This window comes from Nicotiana sylvestris, chromosome 6 (genome assembly GCF_000393655.2).
Source record: "Nicotiana sylvestris chromosome 6, ASM39365v2, whole genome shotgun sequence".
Lineage (NCBI taxonomy): Eukaryota > Viridiplantae > Streptophyta > Magnoliopsida > Solanales > Solanaceae > Nicotiana > Nicotiana sylvestris.
This window is the reverse complement of record NC_091062.1, coordinates 139,034,239-139,053,909: the sequence shown is the minus strand read 5'-3', so window position 1 is coordinate 139,053,909 and position 19,671 is coordinate 139,034,239. Positions and strand designations below refer to the sequence as shown.

General features: G+C 36.6%; 1 protein-coding gene across 1 annotated transcript; it reads right to left on the bottom strand.

Moving 5' to 3' along the window:
* Positions 1–4,327: 4,327 nt before the first annotated feature.
* On the bottom strand, positions 4,328–9,390 carry LOC104229826 (chloroplast stem-loop binding protein of 41 kDa b, chloroplastic). Its single transcript, XM_009782547.2, has 10 exons — positions 8,984–9,390; positions 7,846–7,980; positions 7,609–7,695; positions 7,390–7,480; positions 7,210–7,264; positions 6,512–6,572; positions 5,879–6,100; positions 5,402–5,518; positions 5,113–5,202; positions 4,328–4,634 (listed from the first exon to the last, which is right to left on the bottom strand). The coding sequence occupies exons 1-10, from the start codon at positions 9,083–9,085 to the stop codon at positions 4,458–4,460; spliced, it is 1,137 nt and encodes a 378-aa protein (XP_009780849.1). The 5' UTR covers positions 9,086–9,390; the 3' UTR covers positions 4,328–4,457.
* Between the last annotated feature and the right edge of the window lie 10,281 nt (positions 9,391–19,671).

Sequence of the window (19,671 nt, the reverse complement as noted above, 5' to 3'; positions counted from 1 at the left end):
TGCGATTAGGGATAACGAAACCTTGGGTGCGATCTAAGTGAGTTGTAATTAAAGCCAGCTAGCGTAACTCGGGAGAATATGTCTAGTAAATGGTCGTAATTACTCGGGAGAGAATTACAACAAGCAGAGCGCTCATGATCGGTAGAGAATACTTAGGCGAAATTATAGAAAACATAGCGGGAAAGATTCCGACAATTGGGGAAATCATAACTCTAGACCTCCTTAATCGTTTCTTCAACCCGTAGTATCTTTAGTTGTTAATCTACTAATTTAATTATTTAGTTAATTAGATATAAGAATCTTAATATTTATAACTTAGGAATTGTTCAAGCTTGTCTTCTTAGCAATATTGAACAATTGTAGCTAAGCCTTAGTTCTCTGTGGGATTCGACTCCGAACTTGTAAACCAGATTATATTTGCAATGACCGCTTTGTCCTTTTTATAAGGCATAGTTGGGCGTGATCAATTGTCAAACCAATATTCATAAAATAATGATAGAAAAGTAAAGAGAAACTCTTCGATTTGTCTTCATGAATGAACTTGAGGATCTTTCGGGCTCAACTTTGCTTTAACAATGGTGTTTCTTGCCTTCTGAGATCAAGCGTGTGGCTGAAATAAGGGTTGAAAACTTTTATATCACGTCCCTAAGCCAATTGACTGAGTTGCCCCTCAAGATAAAACGCAGGCAAATTTGCCTTTGTGCTATAGTTGTGCTTCGCACAGGGCCTGGTTGTGTTTTCTAGATTTTTCTGTGCTTTCCGAAGTTCCTTCACTGCCTGGTCCGATTTTCTTTTTCTTCAAAAATTGCCTTTTAGCTTCATTATTGCGCAAATCACCTCTATTATTCACTCTTGGCTTCCTACATAACAAACTTCAACAATTAAGCTTGACCGGTCATCTTTCAACATTCAAAACACCTAAAAATACATCAAAGTAGGGGTAAAACATATCTAATTACATGTAATTCTAGCATATTATCACGGAGTATTTCAGAATTAATTAAGGTGCACGCAAGCTGATTTGAATATCACGATTATCAAAAAAATATAGCACAGTTTCAACACTACACTACTTCAATGATGTACTTGGTCACAAATTAGACAGTGTGATGGTTCACACGCACCTGAGTTATGGCTTAGCACTCATATTGTTCAATTTTATGTAAATATAAAAGAGAACATTTGTTTTTAGAATTGAATTACATTATGTGGGAAATTTTATATGGTGGAGGATATTAGAGCTGGTCTTGAATAAATTGGATCTGTCAATTGCGCGTTAGATTTTAGATGCGGATGGGGAGTGGTTATTATTCTATTACTAATTAATAATAATTAATAATAAACGGGTGGGATTCTCAAAAAAAAACGCGTTGTAATTATTGGGTGATTTCGTTTACCTAAAAGCTTTTTATTTAATGGTATCCAACTGGAAATTTGATGATGAACGTACTGCTACTTTTAGGTAGGGGTATACTCCTAGTTTTCTTAATTAATACTCTGAGCGAGTACAATTACAAAATATATTTATCCACATCTCGTATAACAACCAACAATTTAGATTAAAAAATGATAATATAAAAAATATGTCGTGGCTTAATTTAATAAATCTATTCACTTGCCAAGATATAATTATTCGAATGATTTACAACTTTGAATCTACGAAATTGAGCTTTTTACTCCTACTTATCTCATTAGGGGTGTTCGTCGATCGGTATGGTACAATATTTAGATACTTCGGTTCGGTATTTTTGGTATGCGGTTTCTTAAAATCCTATACCAATACCGTACCTAATTAAATTCGGTATGGTTCGACTTTTCTCCTTTCGGTTTTGGTTTATTCGGTTCGGTAACTTCGGTTTGAATACTAACTAATACATAGAGTCACACACTCTAATATTCTTAATGAAAGTACTCAAAAATATAAAACTACAAATGTTTGTCGACAAAAATTTTGTCCAAAACTAGCAAATATCGACCCAAATAGAGAAAACTGTACATAAAAGAATATTTTATCGTTAGAAATGTCTTGTTACTTGTTTAGAGTTAATTGATGAACTTTGAGAATAAAAGAAAGTAAAATTTTAGATTTTTATTATTTATGTTATAATTGATAATATGTGTTTTGTGTAATATAATATATATTTCGGTACGGTATTGGTATTTCGGCATTTTATCTTAAAATATCAAATACCATATCTAATACCAATTTTTTTTAAAACTTAACCCAAATACCATACCAAATACCAAAATACCGTATACCAAATACCAAAATTTTCGATTTCGATACGGTAATTCGGTATTTACCAAGTTGTGCACAGCCCTATATATGATAGGAACCCCATAAAATAGAACGTCTTACTAAAATTGTGGACTACTTAGAACTGGGCTAAAATGTCTCAATTTTAAATAGGCCATGATAATTTTAGCCAATTCCTACTCTAAAAAATAAGAAGAATTAACTCAAGTAGCTGCACTCTCATCTACTTAAACTAAAAATAGCAACGAATATATAATATACGTATAATTTATATAATATATATCATTATATAATGTACAGTGACAAAAAAAAGCAAATAGTAAATTCGACCTAAAATTCCTTGAAATAATGCATTAGATGGAAACGGCTGTTAACGACTCTATTTGAAAATATCAACAAACAAAATGTAAGCCAACTACCTAACTTGTGCTTTTGCTTTTGCTCTTTGCTAGCCGTTAGGTGTTAGTATATACCTAACTTATTACGCGTTTTAACCGGCTTTTTAACTGGCACCATTTCACTCCCTAACGTCTTGTTTTTTTCCTCCCTACAACCTCTTATCGTCGTCTCCTTTTGACTTTGTTTTTTAGACGCCCATTTTTCCAGATAACTTTCTCTTTTTAAACATAAAACAAATAAAGATGATTAAAGTGCTGCATGCCAGGCCATTTTATTGATTTCATTTTTTTTCCTTTTCGTCGACATAAGTACAAGTACTTTTAACAAGTTGCAGTGTTCGTTGATTTAGCTTTGGGTGGCAAGGATATAAGCATGCCAAAAATGGATAATGTAAATACGGATAAAATATCTAAATCGACTCATAATTGGTACAAATAAAAAATGAGTTAATCGGCGGATAATGTGAATATCTTTTTTGGGAGAATTTGATATGAGGAACCTCCAATTTGAGTCATTGCAAATATTAACATTAAACCCATTAATTATATTATCTATCTTTTAAGTGGATAATATGAATTTTATCCTTATTTGATCAATTTTTAAAACATCCATTATCCAACTAATTTTTTAGTGGACAATTATTTTTTAATTCATGTTGCCACCGCTAATTTAGCTTGGATGGATTTTCACTTAGTTAAGGACCTAATTAATTATACTACTATTAGTTTGCTTAATATATACATCGATTAAACTAACATAAATTAGATTTTTCTGAGCTTGACTTTTGTTATTGTTTTTATGCTTATTTTTTCATTTGAAATATAAATCCAATTCATTCATCCACTAAAACTATGTCAAAATCGCCATTATATTTATGAGATAACACTTCATTGGAATTTCTGATGATATTTTTAAATAATACTTGCATGATATTATGCCTAAACTAATGTATTATTTTATGTGAAATAGAATGTGAAATAAGAATATATACAATAGCAACACATGAATTAGTATTTAAAGATTAAAATGGCCTTAAAATAAGTAATTCATATATAGCAATTCCTTTATTAGTAACCACATAATAACTAATCATATCATTAATAATTATTGCATTACAATCTCTTCATTATTAATCGTCGCGTAAACAATCTTTGCATTATAATTGGCGCATAACTAGCATGTGAACCAAACAACCTTTAAGGGTATAAAAGGAAGATAGCTAATATAATTACTCATCAAATAAATCTATGAAAGATGCATTAAAGACCTCGTTAATAATCGATATAAAGAAATATAGTGTCCGTTAAAATCTTATTGAATGTAACGTATTTTAAGTGATTTCACCAACTAAAAACCATGATTAAAAAATTCATACAATTTAAATTATGATTTTATATACCCCATGTCCACATAATTTTAAGAATGCCACCCTTTTTTCTTTTGGGTTCTAAGTGTTACATTTTCTTGGAAGTACTTAAGTTTACAGTTCAACAAACACCTCCCCATTACAATTTACAATGATTTATACAAGAAGAATTAACCTAAATAACCACACATTCAACCGCTTAAACTAAAAATAGCCGATTGATGTATAATTCATACGTATAACTGGAAAAATAAATGATGAATCTGGCCAGCTATTCGTGTAAAAATCCCGGTCCCAGCAAAATATTGAAGGCAAAATGAGAATACTTTCTTATTCATTTCATCTCAGTGAAGTTAATATACAAGGAAATTCTCAGATAGTTTCAAGTGAATTTGGCCACTAAAAACTTGTGAACTTGTTGGTGGAAAAGCAGTCCTAGTTCAAAACTAGACTCTTTCCAAGAATGAGATCATCTGTAGAGAAATCAGCTTCTTTCCTGTAAGTTCCTCTACCAAAATCTAGGTTGTAAGAGTCTGTCAAACCTTCCACCAGGTCGAATTCCGGCTTCCAACCTAGCACAGCCTTTGCCTTTTCGACCGATGCAAAGAAATGCTGCATTCATATTTAAAATTTCAACAACATTAACACCTATGAAAAGACATACATAGACTAATGTTGGACCAGATGCCAGATATGATATCAAACAGACAACTACAACTTCAACTAAGGAACAAGTGTTTCTTTTGCAAATATTTACATAAAATCATGTCAAAAACAGAGGTTTTAGCTGATAATTCTTATTTTAAGAAGGTATACTTAATCCACAAGGGACTAAACCTTGATAGAATTTTGCTAACCACAAAGCAATATCCAACCTAAAATATTTCATATTAAGATAAAATGCAGATACAACTACAATAATTAGACAAATAGTTCTTGGCAACTTTTAGGATAACCTTTATGGAAACATTTACTGGTGACTCATTTAGTATGGTCGTATTATCATTATTATCAACTTGATTTTTGGAAAATGGATGACTCAGACCTCAATATGAATGGTAAAATCTGAAATCAGCTCACTAATATTTACCTGGTCACGGAATGGGAACGCTTTCTTCTTGCCAAAGTCAAACTCCTTAGGGTTGTAGTGAACAATCTCGGGTTCAGGGAAGCCGCCAGCCTGGATAAAGAAAATGGACAGTCAATTGTTATCAGCAGAATGGGACTTTTATTTCACTATTTATTTCGTTGGAACTCTTTAAACCACTAAACCCCTTTCGAATTGAATAATTCAGTGACTCCCTCAACCCAAAATACTATATATTAGAGAGCATCAGAGATACTCGAAATAATATAAGTTATTACCGACAAAAAGTTACCTTGGCGCAAGCCTTAGCCAATCCATCGAACGTGACATATTTCTCTCCAGATATGTTAAATACTTGCTTGCTTGCTTTCTCATTTCCAAGAACCTGAATAAAAGCCGTTGCAAGATCCTGCCAATATCCAACCAAAAGCAAAACTTTTTATCTTGTAGAAATGGTCGTCATCCTTATTTGAGACGATTTTGCAGCAAGGCTCCATTAGTAAGCTCATTTTATATGCGGTTTAACTCAAGTGCCAGTATTGCCTAAAACTGAACCAAGAGTATGTCGATCCTACCCTTTGAAAAGACATTTCCTGGTTTCTACTAAATGGAGGCCACTTTTGAATATTGAAGACTTAAAGGACCTAAGCAAACAGGCCCCTCGTGGAACTTCTAAAGTGATAGCATTGTTCAAAGCTTACACTAGAAAAGGTGACATAATTTCAAATTTACAGAATGTGAACTACTCTTTCAATATGTGCTGACTAACCTTCACATGTCCAAGTTGAGTTATTTGCAGCCCTGAGTTAGGAATTGGAATTGGGCGACCAGCTTTCAATCGGTGGAAGAACCACTCTTCAACTGGATTATAGTTAAGTGGCCCATAAATATAAACAGGCCTTACAGAAGTCCAATTAACATCTCGTGATTCTAACAAGCTCTCTGTCTCAAGCTTTCCTTTATGCCTGCTCTTTGGGTCAACTGCGTCAGCCTGTTGACACGGGGCAAGAAGTTTTCGTTAGCCTAGAAAAGCGAAAAACAATAGAAAGGAAAAAGCGTCTTGACAAAAAAAGAAATTGAAAGGAGATAGAACCAAGGTGCAAATAGGACAGAGCAGTTAAACTGCTATCTGTTATATATCTGAGAGGAATAAATCATGTTGTCTAATATCTCTGCTATGAGAACAGTTCAATAGTAAGAAACATGTAAGTGCGTCCAGTTGAACATTATCTTTAAGTTGGAACCTAGGAATGAAATATTGACAATAATCTCCTGAGAAAAACTCCTCCTTGTTTGAGCAAAAGTTGTTTTTAAGTGTGTCTACTAAGCAAAATGGCAGCCATTTGCTGACGACACATGGAAGTTTTCCTACCAAAATATAATTATATGCTACTATACTGACCTCAAAATGTGGTAAATAATCAGTTTTGAGGTATACACCAGCTGAAGAGCAGTATATGTACCTGAGATTTATCGCGAAATTAAGATGATCAGATAAAATTAAACATCACAATGTGGTCATTCAAATAACGTTTACTGAGTCAAGAGCGATTATGCCATATGAATTCCAGCAATTCATGAGAAAATTTAGGAAAATTTCTCAAGCTAATGGTATAACAGTAATGAATATATCTGCAGAAAAACTGATTGACAACTGTCGCGAAGTATCTTTTATATCTGTTTGACTTTGCAAAAATGAAGTGCACCATTGCCAATCTTGATCTCACATTGATTTATACCTTTTGTATCTTGATGGAGGAGATTCTGTAGCTTCAGTTCCATCCTACAATTTTAAGTTCTTTCGCAAGCAAAACCATTTAACTGTATCATGTTCACCAGCATTTCTAGAAAGGAAGATTGATATCTCATTGTCTGCGTAGTTTTGGTGTCTGTTGTCCTTTTTAAAATTTTCATGTTTCGATATTCTTGACAATGCTAAATTCAGAAGATAAAGTCCTACACGTCATATCATCCTCCTTAAAAATGGAATCATAAATCAAATAGCATGGTGTTTTTTCCTGGTATTGGAATCACTGCAGAAATCCATCCTCAAGGCAAATAGTTCATGATATGTATTATTTAAGAAGATTCATAGCTTACTGTTCTAGATTAGGTAATGCATCCAATATTGGTTCCACTTCTACTGCTTCACGTCCTGAATAACAAAGAACAATTCATGAACAAGAGGCTAAAAAATAAAACCTCCTACTAAAAGGAATTGTTTGCAACGACAAGAAAATAGGGAACGCATTGAGATATAGAATAAAACAACCATAATACCATTTATGTCATACACAACATCAAAGCCCTCTGCAGAAAGACTGCTCTTCACAAAATCGAAATCCATTCTGTCACCCTTCAAGTGCAATAACTGCAGCCGGAACAAAAAGTCTTGTTACTTAGAGTAACACAAATTATGAAATCAAGTCAAGAAATACACAAGGTAAAATAGGAAAGAGAAAACCACAGAGCTTTAAGCTCATTCAATATCCTACATACCTTGGAGGAAAAATCAGCATAATCCTGGTCTGATTCACCTGGTAATTGTTGAGAGATCGGAGCTTTTCCTCTTGTGAACAGAGTAACCTGTATTTATGAATCATTGGAAGGTTGTAAATTTTCAAGGGGACTTCATACACCAAAGGTTGTAATCTTCTCTCCGTAGCAATTTGGATGACAATGTAGAACTCAGAAAATGATTTCAACTTTAAACAGACTTTAGGCTCGGCTGATTACCTGGTGGCCTTCTTTTACAAGAAGTCTGGATAGAAAGACACCAATAAATCGAGTGCCTCCCATTATAAGGATTTTCTTGGCACTTGATGCTGTAACATGCAGTGCTCCTTTTGGCTGGCATGGTTTCCTCTTAAACTACGACCATATAAAATTAGTAAACCAGAAAAAATTGTCAACTCATAATGCAGCAAAAAAAAAAAAAAAAAAAGCAAAGCAGCAGTTTCTACTTTCTTGATATATGTAGAATATGAACAAGTATCCATTGTCAATATTGTCAGTAATTAATACTCAGTCTTCTTATCTTGCTAAAACCAAAGATCACCTTAAAGAGGCAAGCAAAAACATTGTCACACTGTATACATATAATTAATTACAGTCAGACCTCTCTATAACATCCCTATATAACAACACTTCACTATAAAAACCAAGCTTTTCCAGAACCAATTTTCATGTTATGTTATAATATATGTTCTCTATAATAGCACTTCGCTATAACATCCAAAAATATTCGGAACAAACGAGGTTGTTATAGAGAGGTTTGACTGTAATTATAGCCTAATGTCCAGTAAAAAATACTCCCCCCCCTTCAGTTCATGCAGCAGCAGTTCCTTTTTCATCCCTTCCAAAAAGAACGGCAACTCTCTGAATTTGGAAACAATTTAATTTACACTCCTGATTTTACCATTATTGAAAAGTTGTTATAGCCACGTACATATTATAGTAGCATATTTAAGACTACAAGTTTCAAAATACCTATTGCCAGTGGCGTAAACTTACACTGTGTAGCTCGGTAAATTTTTTTTGTATGTATATATTACTATATGTTTACTCCCCTTGATTTTTTCATGTGTTTACTTTATTATATTTTGATATCCTTTAGTGAGAATTTTGACTCCACTACTTCTTATAGCAATACAAATGTTATGGCATTGTTTAAAACGACAAATGGTGAAAGTTTTTTTTCTTTCTTAAATTACATGTGCAATCAAACTACGACACATATTAAAACAAAGGGGAGAACATTTTTATAATCTTCTCGAAACCATAGCAGATAAAGTTAGGGTTTTTATGCTATTAAAAGCATGCCTGAAACAGCTAGCGACTGAACTCAAAATGGGTAATTAGTGGGTATTAGTACCTGAAGAGAGGAGATCAATTTGGCACCATTGAAGTCAGAATGGGAAGAAGGGAGGACAGCAAAAGAAGGTTGTTTGTGTTGAACTGCAACCAAACTAGCCATTGTTGTAATTAGGTGGTGCCTTCTTCAGGAACTTTGGCAGACGATAAAAAAAAGAAAAGGCCTGTCTGTTTCTTTTTCTACTGATCCAACTATGCTTTCTGTTCCTCTCATTCTTACAATTGTGATAAGACGACGACCCCACCTTTCCAATCCCTCCACATTTTTCAGTTATATCCACAGCCTCTACTTCTCACATAAAACATTAACCTCTCAATCCTTCTTGATTGGCGCAGAAAGACACAACTTCTTTTCTATAAAAAGACTACTTTTTTGTTTTTGTCTTCTACTGTAATAAAGGGTAGTTTGGTTTGAGGATAGACAAACTTAATTTTATATTGACAACTTTTTGTGTTTTCAGATAAATTTATTATTATTATTATTATTGTTGTTGTTGTATGGGTCAAAATCTGACAACGCGTGGATTAGCGCTAAAAGGAATGACAGGGGGTCGACTAAGTCGTGATCGTAGTCACAAGGCGTAATAATGATTAGTATCTTGGCCACTGTCGAGATCGAGCTATCAGAAAACTTGTATGGCAAAATAAGTATCGTAATGCTTAAGGAAAGCGATGAAAAGTATAATCAAGAGATAGACTACTCTGACTAAAGACCGTTGGACAAAAGAGAATATTTATAATATATATAGGAGATAAGAAGAAGAGGGGGTGGGGGGGGGGGGGGGCTATTTCCCACAAGAAGGAGGGACGGAAGAACGGGAGAAACTCTCCTATAACAATAAAGCGGAAGTTTAGATCATGGTTGCAAATCCTTGTAATCATCATTGCTGAATCAATAAAGATAGATCTCGAAGCTATCAATGGCATTCCTTCTTTTCCTTCTTTGCTCTTACATTACAGAACAATACGTCAAAGATGTAAGCTTATCGTTTATGTTTGATGTCTTTTAATAATCTCAAAAAGAGTTATAAGTTCGATTACACTCAATTATCGTATTCAATGTGCTTAGATTTAGAGTTAATTATTCTTGGCTAAGATTTACCCTCTATTTTCATCATTAATTAGTTTAACAAAAAGCCTGATGTTTTTTGGTCGAACAATTTGCCGCCATCTGTGGGGATTTCTTAGCCAAATTTTTAGTTTTCTTTAGATCTAAAACCAACCAAGTATCATTTTCAGGTTGTCATAGCCTCACCATCTCGGCATAAACACCAACTCGAAAAAGTGATAGATAAGTTTTTGAGATAACCAAACCAATCTGGGTAAGATCTCTACATGAAATTGAAATTATGTCCGATGTCTATGCAAAACCCGCGCCTCATCTGTAGCGATGGGTTTGGCACGTCATATGCATGTTTAAAGTAGGATCACGGTCACTACACATTTAGCATGACCGCAATCCTATTTGACGTATTTACCTTATATACCGGCCTGTACTCCCACCTCTTAGGGAGGGACGATAGCCTACTGCATGATTCTTTGAAATATAGGGCGTATCCTGCCTTATTTTCGTATCACACACACTATGTGATTTATGAACAAAGTATGACTTGTTTCCCTTATTATTTGCGCATATCGGACGAGATCGAATTGAGACTCTGTCTCGATATCACAACGGGCAAAGTAAGTCCAACCCACAAGAAGCCTAGACGCGACTAACGATGAAGCCAAATACGGCTGCCAAATCTGAAACCGTCATTCGAGCATGGGGCAAAGCGAGTGACCCCACAGCGCCTTTCCCCCTTCATCGACTTACCAGGCCAAGGTAATAGACAATTTCGTTTGGATTTAACTTATCATATTTCTCTTTTTGTCTCAAAGCAGAAACACGAGCATTCTCACAGGTACGCGAACAAGGTGTGAGCACCTAATTTTTGATAATATTTAATTTTTTATCACTTCTTCTATGTAAATATTTTAGAGGTTTAACCAACAATTTTTAGCTTTGTTACACTTTTTATTATAGAGTAAAAATACAAAATTTAAAAGGTGAATTATTACTATTACTATTATTTTATTTTTATTTTAAAATAATAAAAAAATTCGAAAAAATATTAATTTTTTTTTAATTTTCAGGAGTGATTTAAAAAATAAGAAAAAGGGAAGTATTGAATAAAAAAAATAAAAGTAAAAGTAGGTGGAATTCTCTTTTAAAAAGTAAAAGAAAGTAGAAAATTAAAAAATAAAAGTAAAATTTTGTGGAAATTTTAAAAAAATAAAAAGTAAAAGAAAGTTGGAATTAAAAAACAAATATAAAGGTATCTAAAAATTAAAGTAAAAGAAAGTAGCATTTTTGAAAGAAAAGCAAAAGAAAGTGGATTGTTTTTTTAAGAAAAGTTAAATAAGTGGAATTCTCTTTTAAAAAGTAAAAAAAGTGGGATTTTAAATAAGATAAAAGTAATTAAAGTTGGAATTTAAAAATAAAAGTAAAGAAAGGTGGGATTTCTTTTTATAAAAAAAAAGCAATTTGTAAGTGGGATTTCTTTTAATTAAAAAATAATAAAATATTTTTTAAAAAAAATCTGAAAAATCTCAAAAATTTTGCTATAAATAGAAGAAAAAATTTGAGAAGAGAAAAAGAAAAAAAAAAAAAGAAGAGAGGGGGAGGAGAGAAATTTAGGTTGAAAATTTTCATTAATTTTTCTTTTAATATTTCGGGCCTTGAATCTTGGGTTTGAAGAAGAGTTGATAGAGATTTTGTTGTTGCTGCTGTATTGACTCTACAACTTTCAGATTTTATTCATTTGAATTCACTCTCTTGTAGGTATGTAATTCAAGCTCTTGAGTTAAAAAATATCGGAGCATCTTTATTGAAGCAGAAGCAAATTGATTTGGTTCTTTTGATAAAGTTTCTTTCGTATTTAATCTGTTCGCATGAATGATGTTTCTTTGATTGAGTGAATTGAGATTTGCAAATGTTAACGTTATTTTAGTATGTTCATGACTCTGTCTCGTTTTTTTTTACTTTTTTTATTTTTCTTGGCTCATGACTTGTAACCAGCAGGTATTGTTTTGTTTACATTTAGATTTCAAGCTCATGTAGCACCATGTTCATATTTTGAAATTTAAAGAAGTATGTGAAGTTGAACAATTTGTCAACATTAATATGTAAAAAAAATAGATTGCGTTAGTGGAAGGATCTTATCTTCAGTTTATGTTATTGGCTGCATATTTTCTTAAATTAACCATGTGAAGATTCAACTTCCTCTGCTTCAAAATGGTACTGTAGAAGTTATAGTGGTGATACTACAACTTTCTCTTTAGCATAGTGTTAAATAAATTAATTACTTTAAGTGTTCTTTGTTATAATCAAGTTTAAAATGCATTTTTGTATGTCCATGTTTGTTTTGTTCCTTCTGGTTCATCCGAATAGTTCTCAGCATGGTTTTTTTTTTTTGTGCTCATATGGTCATTTAAGATTCATTATTTTGTTATTAAATTTTGTTAGTTTCTTTCTAGAATTTGAAAACGAAAGTCGGTCTTTTGAAGATGATATGGAGATGAACCCAAAGCTGGCACCTGTCTTTTGTTATTTTCACATAAATGCCAACTCCACCTTTCTGAATTGTAGTATGCTATAACAAAAGGCTCCAGTGATATACATGTAGCTAACCCATTTCTTTAGGTCTTTTGTACTTATCAATTTATACCACTCCATCCACAATAAAACATCAAAACTCATGGCCCTCATTTAATTAATTTTAAATCCTTAGAATTCGAGGCATGCCATTTAGCGAATTTTCTATGGCCCTCGCAAAGTTGAAAAATGCGTAGTTGCTTTAGGCGCGTAATTTGAAATTACCTTCCTAAACTCGGGTGTGCATTTCATGTGACCCAAATCCAAATCCCAACAACGTTAAATAAAATGTGTCGTGGACCGCGGGTGCATTTATGTGACGTGGTTCAAGACATATTTTAAATGACGTTGCAATCTTCCTAAAAATGAATAAAAGCGGTTAATAAGTTAAAATTGAACCATAGGCTAAAACATGTATTAAAATCAGATAATAGACCAATTATAACAGTTGAGCGACCGTGCTAGAACCACGGAACCCGGAAATGCCTAACACCTTCTCCCGGGTTAACAGAATTCCTTACCCGGATTTCTGTGTTCGCGGACTATAAAACAGAGTCAATCTTTTCCTCGATTCGGGATTTGAACCGGTGACTTGGGACACCATAAATTATCCCAAGTGGCGACTCTGAATTTTTAATAATAAATGAATCTCATTTCGATTGTCACTTTAAGTTGGAAAAAACTCCCTTATACCCTTTCCGGGGTGTAGGAAAAAAGGAGGTGTGACAGCCTGGCGACTCTGCTGGGGACTGGAACCCGGAACTTCTGGTTCAGGGTTCGAGAATTCGAGCTTGGAATAATTGTTATAATTGGCTTTGTTTATTATCTGATTTTTACATGTTTGGGCCTAATGTGCTAAATGATGCTTTTACCGCTTTGATATTATCTGAACTGTATATAAACTGCTACGAAACCCTTCTCTTATCACCTTCGGGGATGTGCTCGCTGGTCGAGACTCCCTATTCTGTTAGTGTAATACCTTGAAATAAGAAAGAGGCTCGGACAAGTTACTAAGCCGGATGGCCTTTTGGTTCCCGGTGCGTAGCCCCCTCCTCGGCTCGAGTTGTCCGCTCGGGTACACACTCTAGAACAAATACCCAGGCTTTGAACCTAGAATAACTCAGCTTCATGCCGGATCCCTAATAGGAACGTTTGTGTGCATCATGTGCATTTGACTTTGGAGGCTCAACACAGGGGTTGAGTCTGTCTAGGACAGGTGTACCAAAAATGAAAAAGACCATCATAATGCATCTTACTTGCTACTTGTGCATTTATTTGCTTCGAACTTGCATGCTGACCGACTTTTGAATATTTTGAGGAAAGAGAAATAGCAGTATGAGGGTTAAAGAGAGTTAATCGCCTGTTTTGAAAAAAAACCAATGTCCAAATAGTACCGAAACTCTGCCGAATTTTCGAGAAAATTTTTTTTAATAAAAAAGAAAAAAAGGAGAAGGAAAAGAAAAAATATTTGTTTTCAAAAATAGTTTGTTTATTTTGCCAATAAAATGAAAAAAGAATCTTGTTTTCAAAAATAGTTTGTTTTATTTGCCGAACTACGTCAGTTTGATTCTCACAGGGTGTGGGATACGTAGGCAACCCTCATTGGGTCCAACTTCTTTTTACCAAAAATAGCCCGAAACGAAAAAAATAATAATAATTTATTTTACTGTAAATAGGTAAGGTGATGCCGTTTTTATCAAAAATAGCCGAATGTTCCCGAAAAGGATGCTGGAAGGCTGATTTCGCATAAACAGCCACCTTTGGTCTTTTTCCAATTTTTGGCCAGTTAGCAGGCACAGCCTTAAAATCTCCCTCCGGAAGTGCTGAAAGGTCGTATTTGCAAAGTTGGGCTTTTGGTTTTAGAAAAAAAATCTGAAAAAGGGTCAGTTTTGATTCAAAATAGAGTAAATCATGATTACTCACCTTAATAAATGTGCAGAATGAGCACAAGCCAGAATTTACCAGTAACAATTATGAACAAGATCCCTTTGGAGTTACACATATGGTGGGATGACTTGGGCAAATCAGGGCGAGACACGGTCAATCTATACTTGAGAGGCCTCGCTGGGTTGCTGAAAATTAATCCCAGAGGGGATATCATAAAGGCATTGGTCACATTCTGGGACCCGGCTCACAACGTATTTCATTTCTCAGATTTTGAACTTACCCCAACATTGGAAGAAATAGCCGGATATATTGGGGGTCCCAAAGTTCCTCTGAGATACCAGTACCTAATTGCTCTGAGGGCCATAGCCGTGCACAGGTTCCTAGACTCTTTGAAAATAAGTAGGGAGGTCCACAACCCAGACTTGGCAGCTGGTTTTTGTACTTTTCAGTTTATATACAACATATATGGTCATATAGGGGGGTTCAACAGGCCGGAAAACAAAATCTGCAGCAAGGGAAACCGCCTTAAGTGGGAAGAACACATATGTTTTACATTTATGGTGGTCTTTTTGGGACTTTTGGTGTTTCCTAGAAAAGATGGGAATATTGACATACGAGCAGCCGGGGTTGTCAGCACTTTGTTTACTCAGGACAACAACACCCTCGCACCCATGATAGTAGCTGAAATCTTTCGCGCTCTCACAGCTTGCAAAGCCGGGGGAGACTTTTTTGAGGGGTACAACGTGTTGCTGCAGATGTGGATGATCGAACATCTATGTCGTCGTCCTCAATTTATGAGTTATGGGTCGACAGAGAAAACATACATAGAGGAATTTTCTACGAGGGTTGATGGAATCAGCTTGCCAGAAGGGGTCACAGAGTGGATAGCGCACCTCCGTTCCGTCACTGCAAGCCAAATAGAGTGGACATTTGGATGGCTACCTGTGGATGAAATCATATATATGCTAGCCACTGGACCCCATTTCATTTTGATGGGACTCAGGAGTATCCAGCCCTATGCCCCGTATCGAGTTTTGAGGCAGTTGGGGAGATGCCAAATAGTTCCGAAAGATGAAGATCTTAGTGTCCAAGTGGTCGAGATCGGGCCTAATGGACAATTTCACGAAGCAGCAGTCCGCCAAATTTGGAGCGAGTGTCAATACTTAACGGCAAATACATGTATACGTGATCGGTCCAAAGATGAAGTTTCACCGGGATACCTTGCTTGGTATAGGAGAGAAATCGAGTTTGGGAGGCCGGCCAAGAGACCCCATCTCCAGGAGTTCGTCGGGGCGTCGCAAGAACAATGAGATTGGTTGGCTAAAGAACATGAGTACAAGGCTACAATAGGCAGATTGGAGAAGCAAGTCATGGAGTTGCAGTTTGAGAAAGATCTGCAGGCCGCCGCAGATAAGGGGGAGAAAAAGAAACTAGCTAAAGAAAATGAGGCCCTTTGATACCAAATTCAAAAGATGAAAATAGATGCAAAAAAGCCCGCCCGAAGTGCCAAAGATGAAAAACTTATAGATAACATGAGGCGGAAAGTGGGCGAATATAATTTTGATCCGAACAAAGCAGAAAGTGAATTAACCAGGGCTCGAAAACAATTGGCTGAAAACTCGGCAGAACAAGCACGTCTGGTTAAGAAGCTGAAAGAAAAGTATGACAATGAGGTTGCAGGGCTAAAGAAAAGGGTCATCACCACAGGAAACAAAATGATCAAACAGGCAAAAGACTTCAGGGTTGAAAGGGAACATTGTTATACGGCCTTGGCGCAATTAGAAATAGACTTGCAACAACTTCAGGAGCAGAATCATGTGGCCGACCAAACTTTGGAAGCCAGGGCCCAGTAGATTAGGCGTTTGTTACAAGAAAAAGTCGTCATAAGAGAGAGAATTAGAAACATCACCGACTACATCGTTATGAAGTGCCAGATCTGTGAGAATATGACTCACACTACCTTCTTCGCAGCAGTGATGACATTTGTTAAGCAGATAACTTGGACCGACTTCAAAGGGATCTTGCATATAGGCCCGCGGCGAGACCGAATGATGTCCCGCGGGCACCAGAAGCATTGATGTATTCATGATTTCTCATGAAGTCTGTATTTTCGTTTCGGTTAAAGTTTGTCAGTCATGTTGAGTTTGTATTTTCTTTCTGTTCTGTATTTCCTTTTGTTGGAGTATGATAGCTTATTTTTGGAGTCTGTATTTCGTCTTTGCATCAGAATCTGTTAGTCTTTTGGAATTTGTTAGTTTTGAGTTTTGTAATGGAAGCATTTGTTTTTTTAGAGTTGTTTACGTGTGCACTTATCTGCCAGAACTACGCATGGTCTGATTCATGCGAGGACATGATACGTAGGCAATCTCTATAGGATTCGACCACCACTAAAAAGAAAAGGGGGAAATGAAAAATAAATAAAGGAGGATAGAATAAAGGAAGCTTAAAAGAAGGGGCACAATTATGAGAGGCCGGAATGACGCACGCAACCGAAGCAAATGCATGGTAGAAAATGGTTAATTGCCTAGGTGCATTACATCCCAACGTGTAATTGCATATGTGTTAAACTCTAAAATCTAACAAGTTTGTTGTTTTTCAGAGAATTCAAGCGGTTAGTTTATCTAGAGGATACTGGTACATTATCATTACCAAACTAGATCAAAAGGACCAATACCAGAAATCATGTCTATCCCGGATGTCGACACAAGTGTTGAGGTAGAGGAGTTGGACATCAGTAAAATGAAAGAGGAGATGCTCAAACTTAAGCAACAGATGGCCGAGATGTATCAGGCCTGGTCTAAAGGACAATCACCCCCAGCTTACCCTGCTAACCCTGCTTCCACCCCACCACCGGCTCAGGCTCAGGATCATCCTGCCATCGATCCAAGCTTTCCCATTTACCAACATTACCATGGCACTACTTCTCATATGCCACAAGCTCCACTACCAAAATCAATTCCATACCCCCCTTCGCCAGTCACCCCTGTCTTTGTGGCATCTCCACCAGCTGCACTCCATAGATCCTCGAGTGAGCCTATGTTCCAAGCTCAGGACAACCAGTACTACCCCCGAAGCCCACCTTCAAAGCTCCCGAAACCTACCTCTATAATCCACTTTCTGATCTCCCGAGAGAAGCTGAGAGACCAGCCAAAAATCCCGAACATGAGGAGATGTTAAGGAAAGTTAAAAGCCTAAAACAGTCATTCCGGGACATGCGAGGATTAGGAGGTCAAGTAAGTGTGGCCTACAAGGACCTATGTCTGTTTCCAAATGTGCAATTGCCGCCAGGTTTCAAGATTCCCAAGTTTGATCTATACAATGGGCACGGTGATCCAATAGCACACTTAAGAGGTTTTTGCAGTAAGATGAGGGGAGCCAGAGGAAAAGATGAATTGTTAATAGCTTACTTCAGTCAGAGTTTGAGTGGATCAGCATTGGAATGGTACACTCGCCAAGATCACGGAAGATGGTACACATGTGATGATTTGGCATACGCGTTCGCTTGTCACTTCCAGTATAATCTTGAGATCATTCCAGACCGACTGTCCTTGACTAAACTAGAGAAGAAGCACAGTGAAAGATTCAGAGAATATGGTTTCCGATGGAGGGAGCAGGCAGCAAGGGTAGATCCCCCAATGAAAGAGAGCGAGATGGTTGATTACTTTTTGCAGGCTTTAGAGCCGACCTACTTTGGTCATTTGGTGTCCGCAATCGGCAAGTCTTTTAATGAGGTTGTAAAAATGGGAGGCATGGTCGAGGAGGGACTTAAGTCCAACAAGATCATGAGTTATTCAGCAATCAAGGCAACCACCCAGGCCATCCAAAACGGCACTGGGGGTGTACTTAGGAAAAGAAGAAAGAAGATGTTGCGACAATTGAGTCCAGAGCCTGGTTCGGATCTAGAGGCCCATCACCCTACTATAACCAACCCCGACCCTACCACCAAAATTACACCTACACTCCATATAGCCCTCCACAACAATACTACCCACCGCCAGATCCCCATTTTTCCGTCCATCAGGCACAAACCTATACCCAAACCCCAGTACATGCACAATGGCGTGCGCCGGCTCCACAAAATCCATACCCAGCTCCACGAAACATATATCCACCCCAAGAGCCTATAGAAATCCCCCCGAAACGAGTTTCCGACCAAGCCAAGCCTTCAAGAATGAGAGGTTACAGAAGCAAAAGACTTTCACTCCACTGGGGGAATCGTATACCAGTCTTTTCCACAGGTTGAGGTAGTTGGGCATGCTGAATCCAATTGAGCCTAAAATGCCAAATCCCCCTCCTAGAAATCTTGACCATTCGGTAAGTTGTGAGTACTATTCAGGGGCCCCTAGGCATGATACAGAGAAGTGTTGGAAACTAAAAACAGCTGTGCAACTCATCGGATCGAGGTCCAGGCCCCAGAAGCACCAAATATCAATCATAATCCACTGCCAGCTCACCATGAGACCCATATGATTGAGTTGGTACATAGAGGAGAGGATCCTAATAAACCCTCGCAGACGGTAATGATGATCTGTTCCAGCAAAACCAGTTCAAAGGAGAAGGTAACCAGTGGTCCAGTTGAAAGGGGTAGACAATAAGCCAGTTGTGGTAGCCGAGAAAGGGTTGTCAAGCACTATTTCAGTGAAACTAGAGAAAGCTAAAGTGGTAGTACCAGGGGTTGCAAGTAAACCTGTTGTGGTCGTGAAGGGTGCTCGCACAGAGCCTGTTATTATAAAACCAGTAACTCAGCTTCCAGTGATCGACAACAAGGCTGTTCCTTGGAATTATGAACGGGTGACAGTGATTTACAAAGGGAAAGAAATCAAAGAAGAAGTTTGTGAAGCACAAGGTTTGACTCGCTTAGGAAGGTGTTTCACTCCCGAGGAGTTAAGAAGAGCTAAAGATAATCCAACGCCGGTAAAGAAAGCTGTAAGTAAAGAAGAGGCAGAGGAATTTTTGAGGAAAATGAAAGTGCATGACTATTCTGTTGTAGAGCAGTTGAGGAAAACGCCCACTCAAATCTCATTGCTCTCATTGCTAATCCATTCAGATGAGCACCGTCAGTCGCTGATGAAAATCTTAAATGAGGCCCATGTCCCCGACAAGATCTCGGTAAACCATCTGGAAAAGATAGCCAACAAGATTTTTGAAGTAAACAGAGTCACTTT

Bases quoted from the DNA above. Each gene is read 5' to 3' on its own strand.
- LOC104229826 (XM_009782547.2), bottom strand. From the start codon at position 9,085: ATGGCTAGTTTGGTTGCAGTTCAACACAAACAACCTTCTTTTGCTGTC. The intron at 7,265-7,389 runs GTATTATGGTTG...TTTGTTATTCAG, and splicing joins TGTTGTGTATGACATAAATG to GACGTGAAGCAGTAGAAGTG. The intron at 6,101-6,511 runs GTCAGTATAGTA...CCGTGTCAACAG, and splicing joins ATTATTTACCACATTTTGAG to GCTGACGCAGTTGACCCAAA.